Source organism: Seriola dumerili, unplaced genomic scaffold (genome assembly GCF_002260705.1).
Source record: "Seriola dumerili isolate Sdu_G_001 unplaced genomic scaffold, Sdu_1.0 BDQW01000052.1, whole genome shotgun sequence".
NCBI classification, from domain to species: Eukaryota; Metazoa; Chordata; class Actinopteri; order Carangiformes; family Carangidae; genus Seriola; species Seriola dumerili.
In genome coordinates this window covers 21,834,470-21,843,869 of record NW_019174307.1, presented here as the reverse complement: position 1 = coordinate 21,843,869, position 9,400 = coordinate 21,834,470, and the positions used below count along the sequence as shown (strand labels likewise).

Sequence of the window (9,400 nt, the reverse complement as noted above, 5' to 3'; positions counted from 1 at the left end):
CGATCATATAAAGTTCACATCCACTGTCCTGTCTGTGGTTAGGTTAAGGCAACAAAGTGGTGAGTGCTGAGTTCATTATACAGCTAATACTTTAATGTCAGTAAAATGATCAATGCAAGACTTAATGGCCCAATCCCAATGTCCCCCCTAAGGCCCGAGTCCTGACGTCACCTGGTGAGTGATTGAGTGAAAGAGGCTGCAAAGGCTCAAAATGGTATAAAGAGGAATTGGGCAGCAGTTTATGACACATCACGTTACTTTGACGACGCCAAAACATGTCTGACCCTCTTCTCTGACCATGATGCACGCTTTGCTCTGTACAACATCAGAAAAATCTTACTACGCCACCCAGATCTTGGTCCAGGCCTTGGTTACGCCCCAACTACTGCAATGCACTTCTGGCGGGCCTCCCTTCACGCACAGTGACACCCTTACAGATGGTCCAGAATGCCGTGGCCCGTCTGGTCTTCGATCAGCCTAAAAGAGCACAGTCACTCCACTCCTCATCGACCTACACTGGCTACCCATGGCCGCACTAATCGAATTCAAGTCAGTAATTCTCACCTTCAGGGTGACTTCTGGGACTGCACCACCTACTTTAACTCAGTCGCACCTTATGATCCTTCTTGGCCACTGTGTTCCTCCAAGGAATGTCGTCTGGCATCGCCACAATCGCAGTCCAGACTGTTCTCGTCTGTGGTTCTCCGATGGTGCAACAAGCTACCAAATACACTTTTGGCGCACTTCTTTACTTGACCTCCTTGCAAGTACTTAGCACTTACAGCAAGGTTTCCTACTGCACTGAAGCTTTAGCTTTACCCTAACCCATCCCTCACCATAAAACCCAAACGCTAAAGCTAGTTCAAACCTGAACCCTAAAACCAAGTCTTAACCCTCAAACCAAGGCCAAAATGTCCTCGCAACAATGGTCTCAAACCAAAGTTTTTCACACAACCATAGAAACACATGTATACACACACACACACACACACACACACACACACACACCTCAGAAGTAACAAGTAAGAAGAGATTATTCTCAAGCGGAAACAAACTTTCCTTTAACATTTAATTTGCCTCTGGGCATAGTGTGTTAGCTGCTGCTAATGGCTGTGCACCTCTGTGGCTAGCAACGTTTATACACCTGAGTGTCAGATAATGACACCAGTGTAATGAAAACAAACATGATGTAATGTCTTCGCACCAAAACTAGATACAGTTGGTGTTAAAGAAACAAAAGATTCTACAGAGATTTTCTTTCAGTGGAGATTGTATCTGTCACACGCAGAAAAATTTCTGATGCAACCTCAATACACCAGCAAGTGATGCAATCATTGCTCCACTGATCAGTTCAGCCAAAGCACAAGAAAACATTTTAGACATTTACCACAAGTGGTCTATTTGTTTTTAGATATCATCCCCGTGCACAATATTTTGTTGTTTTTGGCACTAATCATAAGAACATTGTGTCTGTCTAGATAATCCACAAACTTTGCTGTGAACAGTTTGAAGAAATAGTGTTTTTATAACCACTGATTTATTATAAGAACTGGATACCGGACTCAGAGATGGAGCCCAGTCACACAGCGCATAAGCCAAAAAATAAATAAAGAAATGTTAACCCGGCTCACAGACTTCACATTGGGATGACGTCACACACATAACATGTTTTTCCAGCCTCAAGAGTTTTACAAACATAAAACCATCATGGTTTAAAAATTCATACAAAGATTAATAATCTCCTTGTTTAGTTTCACAGTCTTACAGATATCAATTTTATCATTGTGATCGAAAAAGAAAATGCTTTTCAGGCTGCAAACGATTTTTTTTCACGGCAATACCACGAGCGACCACTAGGACAAATTGGCAGCAAGGGTGGGTTATGATATGACAGTGAGGTGTGTCCACAATCCTGAGTGACCAGGACACATTACTGTTATAATATAATGTTTTTATGCACAAACATAACATGAGAAAACTGTCTGGTGATTATGATCTAATACGTTTTATAAAATGATCATGTGATCACAACATAGCTGTATGAAATGAGTTTAAAGGATGTTGTGGCTGTTGGGTCAGTTCATGACGGACGTTGGAGCTGCTATAGAAACAGTTTCAACAGTCGGGTCCATTGTTAAAATGGATGCACCCATAAATCTAACATGGTTAGGCCTCTGCCAAATATTGCGTTCACATCATATTGTTCAGACTGTGCGACCAGGTGAGTGGACAAACTGTTTCCGTCAGCCTCTAACTCATAAAGTTGGAGCTACGCAGGATTTCTGATTTGGTACCACGGGCATTAAATGGTACAAAAACATGTATGAATGACTTTAGGCTTTCTTGTTGATCCTATTAAGACAAAATTAAGTTACACAGTTAATTATGATGTTATCTGTGTCTCTCACAAGCCCTTTTTTGCTGTTGTGGTTACAAGAACTGAAACAGACTGAAAGCAACCTGTTGGAATTTAACACCCAATGTCCAGTGTCTGTGGATGCATCGGCTCGTAGCTCGACTACAACTGCACCATCCAGCAGCTTTTGCTGTAGTATCATTGTCACGATTGCTGGTAGCAGCACAAGAAGGGCAAGTGGACTGGGAGCCGAAGAATGGAGCTGAGGATCCTGGGCAAATGACCCAGGTCTGGTTGTGTGTCAGCAGGGGCTGCTGACTGGAGATCAGGTAGGGCATTGGTAGAGACTGGGGACCAGTTGCAGACTTGACATCGGCCGACACAGAAACAGACGAAATGTCGGCCGGGACAGTCAACTCTTGAACAAACCTTGTTCCCCATTGTGTTGTTTTCCTCCACTGTACTTACTGTAAGTACCAGTAGCAACCTGTAATTCTTTTATGACGACCGTATTCATATGACAAAATTACACTGTAAATCTCGGGCTCGGTTACCAGTATTAATGTAGGAATATAGGAATATTGTTGAAATGTGAGGAGAAGGATGAAAAAAGGACAGAGAGGACAGATATGAAAAAAAAAAAAAAACATGACAGAAATCTTGAGGGAGGATGGAGGATGGAGGATGGAGTCTCTACGTAAGGGAAATGTGAGCTGTAGTGTGGCCGAGGAAGAGGGAGGAAGAAGATAAAAGAGCTGAATGACAAAGAGTTGTGGCCAGAAAGCTGCCAGAGCTCGGCAGCCTCTCCTCTCTGACGACGATGGAAGCCCTGGACAGAGCTGACCTCTGCTTTCCACGACTGAACTCCTCCTGCAAAAAGCCCACACAGCCGCACACCGAGGCCATGCTGATTTATGTTCTGCTTTCCACCATTTCTCTTATCACTGTGGCTCTTAACCTGCTGGTCATCATCTCCATCGCCCACTTCAGGCAGAGATAATAATCTAAAATGTTATAATTCATAGAAGTAACTTAACTTTGATCTGTTATTTTGTGCTTGTTTGACAATTATTAAGTCTCTAATTGCAGAAATAATGAAATAATGTGATATGGCTGGATAATTACAGTATGTTTAGTGATGCTACTCTCCCTCTCCAGGCAGCTCCACACTCCCACCAACCTCCTTCTCCTCTCTCTGGCTGTCTCAGACCTTCTTGTGGGCTTCGTGCTGATGCCCGTTGAAATCATCTACATAGAGGCATGCTGGTTTCTCGGCGACATTCTGTGCACTCTGTATTACGTTGTAGACTACGTCATCACCTCTGCCTCAGTGGCCAACATGGTGCTCATATCAGCCGACCGCTACATTGCTATTTGTGACCCTCTGCGTTACCCCACCAAAGTCACTAAGACAAAAGTACAAATCAGTGTGTGTTTGTGCTGGCTTTGCTCTGTTTTCTATAGGATTCTCCTCTTACTTGATCACCTGCAACAACCAGGCAGGTCTAACTCCTGTTTTGGAGAGTGTGTGGTTGTCATCAACAACACTGCGGGGGTTGTTGACCTCGTTTTCACCTTTATCATACCCATTACTCTCATTATAGTTCTTTATTTGAGAGTGTTTGTGGTGGCTGTGTCTCAGGCTCGAGCCATGCGCTCGCACATTGCAGCAACCCAACGTTCAGGGACTGTAACTGTGAAGAAAATGGAAATGAAGGCAGCCAGGGCTCTTGGCATTGTTGTGGTTGCGTTTCTAGTTTGTTTTTGTCCGTACTACTTCCCCGCTCTGGCAGGCGAAGACACCTCAATCGATGCGTCATCTGTAGCCTTTGAGCTCTGGCTAGCACATTTTAACTCCTGTTTGAACCCTGTTATCTACGCTTTTTTCTACCCCTGGTTCAGAAAATGTATAAAACTCATTCTGACACTTCAGATACTGAAGCCTGGCTCCCGTGATACTAAACTACTATAGTGAGACGCAGGGGTATGGGAACTGTTCTTTATTAAATGTAAAAGGCATTAGCTTATGGTTTATGTTCTTCAGCACAAAAATCGAGGCTCAAGTGAAAACCTGTTATTGTTCTTTAACTTTACTGTATATGTGTGTAGACATTAAACTCTTGATCAATCATTCTGCTATCAAACTGCATCTATTAGCTGCATACTGTGCCTGTATGTATGTGTCTGTATGTACATGAATGTGTGAATATACTTTGGTAATAACAATTTAAACATAAACATAAGCACACAATCATTTAAACATGAAGTCAATGTAAGATCAGTTGTGTTATAGTGATAGTTTCCCCTCTCCTGTAGCTTTGTTTTAGAAAATCTCTAACTCCCTTTTGGTTTAAGATGAGAGTATTGTTTAAACATAAAATTAATTGAAAACCCTAAGACCACTAAGACTGGGCCCGAGTTTAATCCACCTCCAGATTCCCTGTTTCTTGGTAAATAGTTCATTACATGGTCAAGTCGATCTCAACTTTGAAAGTTAGGAATAGCACAGGAATAAATATACTATCACCTCAAACAACTCAAGGCCAAACAGCATGTGTTCTTCATGTGGCAGTGTATGTGGTATTTTCATGTTCAGCTCAAGCCAGAAACATGCACTAGTGCAAAACTCAATTTCTCCTAATCTGATTCATAGATTAAGTGTAAAGGTATAACATTTTCTTATTTTGGTTTTCAAAACCAAAACATATTTTAGCTTTTGTTTTGTTTTCTCCTGTCAGAAATGATATAATCAACAGAACATAACAACATTTCTATCTTTAAATCATTAAGACATGCATATGGTCATATTTATTTTGCAAGAAACTGTTTTGGTCGACTCTAATCTTGATTATTAACTGCAGTTGTTTCCTGAACCAAGTGGCTGCAGGAGCTAAAACAGGAAGCAGTTATAACAAGGGGAAATTGTATCGGTAAAGGAGCACAAAAGATGCAAACAGTAAACATACGGGCCTTGATCCAAACTGTAGGGGGGGCATTATTAGAACCTTAACCTTCACCTTAACAACTGAATGTCTGACCTTAACCCTGCTGCTGTTGTGGCAGACCATGCTGCTTATGGGAAAGTAGCCATTACCCATGTATCACTCATTTCCCTCATCTTGAGAAAGTAACTTACTCACAGAGTATTCCATTAACAATTCTTTGGATCAGTAGAATGTTTTTCTTGAATTGATCCACTGATATAAGACAGTTCAGTTCAACAGACTAATGTTGTAACTATAAATTGACCGTTTACTGTAAATACCTCCACAGGTAGAATTGATGGAGACATAATTTTTGATTTCAAATATGTATGATCCCCTCTATGAATCGCCACCTTAACGTGGCAGAAGGGTTTGTGTGTCTCAGTAATCCTGGGAGCTGTGTTGTCACTTCCCCGCACAGTACTGTCACTACAACCAAACTCCTGTAGAGGTGCTGGACTCAATCCAGGCGGGTGTGAGGATACTCAGGAGCCTTCAGTTGAACACCGCTGGGTTTGGGTTCCTACCAGAGAACGAGAGGCTCTGACTGCTGTCTGTGTTTATGCACTGAACAGCAGTTCAGGCCTACCCAGGCTTCTTGGAGTCTCTGGGTGGAGTCCTGGAAGGGGCACCACCCGGGGACTCTATAGTTCTTCTGGCGGACTTCAATGTTCATGTGGACAATGACGAAGAAACCTGGAGGGGGTAGATTTGGGGGAATGGCCCGCCTGATCTGAACTCGAGTGGTGCTTTGTTATTGGACTTGTGTGCTAGCCATGGATTTGGCAGAACAAACACCATGATTGAGCATAAGGTAGTTCATAAGTGTACTAGGCACCTTAAAACCTTAAGCCTAAGATCAATGATCGAATTTGTGGTTGTATCATCTGATCTGCTGCCACATGTCTTGAACACTCAGTTGAAGAGAGGTACAGAGCTGTTAACTGATCACCAAGCAAACCCAAATGAGTAGTGAGGGTGAACTGGAAACATCTGGCCCAGGCCCCTGTCCATTGGGTCTGTAAGTCCGACCTCTGGAAGAGTTTCTCATATCCTGGGGGAGATTGGGCCATGTGGAATCCAAGTGGGCCATGTTCAAAGCCTCCATTGTGGATGCAGCTGCCAGGAGTTGTGGCCAAAGGGTCATCAGTGCCAGTCGTGGTGGTTATCTGAGAACCTGCTGGTGGACACTGGAGGTGAGGGAAGCCGTCAAGCTGAAGAAGGAGGCCTTTTGGGCCTGGTTGGCCCAGGGATCTCGTGAAGCAGCAAACAGGTACTGGCATGCCAAAGTGGCTGTGGCTGCAGCGGTCACAGATGCTAAAACCCGTGTGTGGGAGGAGTTCGGGGACCCAAGGAGAAGGACTTTCGGTTGACCTCAAGGAGGCTCTCGCAAACCATCAACCACCTCATGAGCTCTGGGTCCTGGGTCATAACTGACAGGTAAAGGGTTGCACAACTTGAACTGCATGGAATACACATATTGCATAATTGTATTCTGAGCAGACAGCAGTGTATGTGCCATGGAGACGTCATGGAGACATACGTCAACTGTGTGATTGTACGACCTAAATCTCTGCCAAAACTTGCCTGAAAATGGAAACAGGCAGAGAAAATGGAAAGAGGGGGGAATGTCGGCTGAAATAGGTCCACAATGGCAGGCATATACGCACAACCTACATCCAGTTAGTCAGACCAGAGTAGACTTGACCAGTGTGTTTTCTACTCTTGGTATTGCAGTCCTTGAATTGGTGTAATTAAAGTTTCCAGCTACAATGAAAACCCCCTAAGGATAAGCATTCTGCCGTTTCTATTGCAGTCAGCAGATAACCAAGTACTACATTTGTGTTAGCATCTGGTGGGCTATATACAGCTGTGACAATAACACCAGAAAGCTCCCATGGTAGGTAGAAGGGTCTAGTGCCAGTAATTCTAAGTTAGTGGAGCAGTACAATGATTGCTGTGCTTGTACACCTGTTATTGTTAATGTACATACACAGTCCACCTGTGCGGCCCTTGTTGCAGTCACAGGGATGTCGTACAACAGGTGGAAATGATGTGACATGACTATCCATAGTCTATTTTGTAGGAAAGTGACTCAATACTGGACTGGAAATAAAGATTCAGGGGTGCGGTGGTTTGTGAGGAGCCTGTCTTAGCTTAATTATGAATTGTTCCAATATGTGGGAATTTTCTGCCACCAAATGAAAAAAAAAACAAACAAAAAGGAAAGAAAAGCGTGGCACTGTTTCCAGGAATCAATGTGCAGGCGTAGCCTTTTGAAAAAATAAATAAATAAATAAAACATTATTATTTTGTCTGTTTACTTTTTAAAGATTTACAATTTACTTTGCCTGACTACGTTCAATAACACAGAGAGCCAGAGTTTGACATTCTGGGATTTCGCCTTCTGATAATATGGAATTTGCATTTGACAGGGGAGAAAGAAAGAGATAAATCAGTTGTATGACAAAGGGCTTCACTCAGAAAGCTTTGAGCACTCAGCAGCTTCTCCTCTCTCTCTCTCTCTCTCTCTCTCTGAGTTTGACATTCTGGGATTTCGCCTTCTGATAATATGGAATTTGCATTTGACAGGGGAGAAAGAAAGAGATAAATCAGTTGTATGACAAAGGGCTTCACTCAGAAAGCTTTGAGCACTCAGCAGCTTCTCCTCTCTCTCTCTCTCTCTCTCTCTCTCTCTGAATATGGGGGGCCAGCTAGGAGACGAACTCTGCTATCCCCAATACCACAACGCTTCCTGCAGGAAGGCGATGCACTCTCAATCGGAAGACATGATTCTTCACAGTCTGCTGTCCTGCATCACTCTGTTCACTGTGGTTCTGAACCTGCTGGTCATCATCTCTATCTCCCACTTCAGGCAGAGATAGAATTTCTCTGCATGGCCTAAAAAATGTTTTTCTTAAATTATTTCCATCATCTTGCTGATGAAAACATTTACAGATTAGAACACATTCATATTATTTTTGTGTTTAACATGTGATATACTTCTGTGTTTATGATTGTTACTTGTCCCTTGATATATACTGTAGAAATACAGTGTTTAGGCCTTTGATTAATGCATACGAGGTATTTGAAATATTTTTACAACTGCTATGCTGTAATATATTTATTTATGTTGTTACAGTACAGTTCATGCATTTAGAGTTATAACCGTTATTAACACTTATTTTTACAACTGCTACAATTAACAGTGTGTTTGTGTTGAAATTCTCTCATTTCAGGCAGCTCCACACCTCCACCAACCTCCTCCTCCTCTCTCTGGGTGTCGCAGACTTCCTTGTGGGCCTCCTGCAGATGCCAGCTGAAATCCATGTGTTGGGAGGCTGCTGGATGCTGGGTGACTTTATATGTGCTGTGAATTACTTTTCGGGTTACCTCACTGTCAGTGTTTCAGTAGGAAACATGGTGCTCATATCAATTGACCGCTATATGGCAATTTGTGACCCCATGTTTTACTCCACTAAAGTCACTTTGAGAAGAGTTCAATACTGTGTTTGTCTGTGTTGGATATTTTCTGGTGTGCACAGCGCTTGGATACTGAGAATTTTCTTAAAACAACCCGACATGTATAACGCCTGTTATGGAGAGTGTGTAGTCGTACTTAGTTACGTTGAAACATCTGCTGACCTTTTCTTTACCTTTTTAGGCCCCATTGTTGTCATCACAATTTTGTACTTGCTAGTATTTGTGGTGGCTGTGTCTCAGGCTCGTGCCATGCGCTCTCACATTGCAACTGTCACACTTCAGCGTTCAGAGACTGTGAAAGCTAAGAAATCTGAATTGAAAGCAGCCAGGACTCTTGGTGTGGTTATAGCTGCATTCATTCTGTGCAACAGTCCGTATTATTGTTTCATTGTTGCAGCTGAATACAACTTGATAGGGGCATCGACTGCATACATCGAGCTTTGGCTATTGTATTTCAACTCCTGTCTAAACCCTGTAATCTATGTTTTTTTCTACCCCTGGTTCAGAAAATCTATTAAACACATTATTACACTTCAGATTCTGCAGCCTGGCTCCAGTGAGGCCAATTTAATGTAGA

General features: G+C 42.7%; 2 protein-coding genes across 2 annotated transcripts; both read left to right on the top strand.

The window, feature by feature from the left end:
* Positions 1-447: 447 nt before the first annotated feature.
* On the top strand, positions 448-4,328 carry LOC111218053 (trace amine-associated receptor 13c-like). The gene is made up of 3 exons (XM_022740146.1): positions 448-692; positions 3,125-3,346; positions 3,515-4,328. The coding sequence occupies exons 1-3, from the start codon at positions 448-450 to the stop codon at positions 4,326-4,328; spliced, it is 1,281 nt and encodes a 426-aa protein (XP_022595867.1).
* A 3,714-nt stretch (positions 4,329-8,042) lies between these two features.
* Positions 8,043-9,399, top strand: LOC111218052 (trace amine-associated receptor 13c-like). The gene is made up of 2 exons (XM_022740145.1): positions 8,043-8,215; positions 8,580-9,399. Exons 1-2 carry the CDS (start codon positions 8,043-8,045, stop codon positions 9,397-9,399), a joined length of 993 nt encoding a protein of 330 aa, XP_022595866.1.
* Position 9,400: the final 1 nt, after the last annotated feature.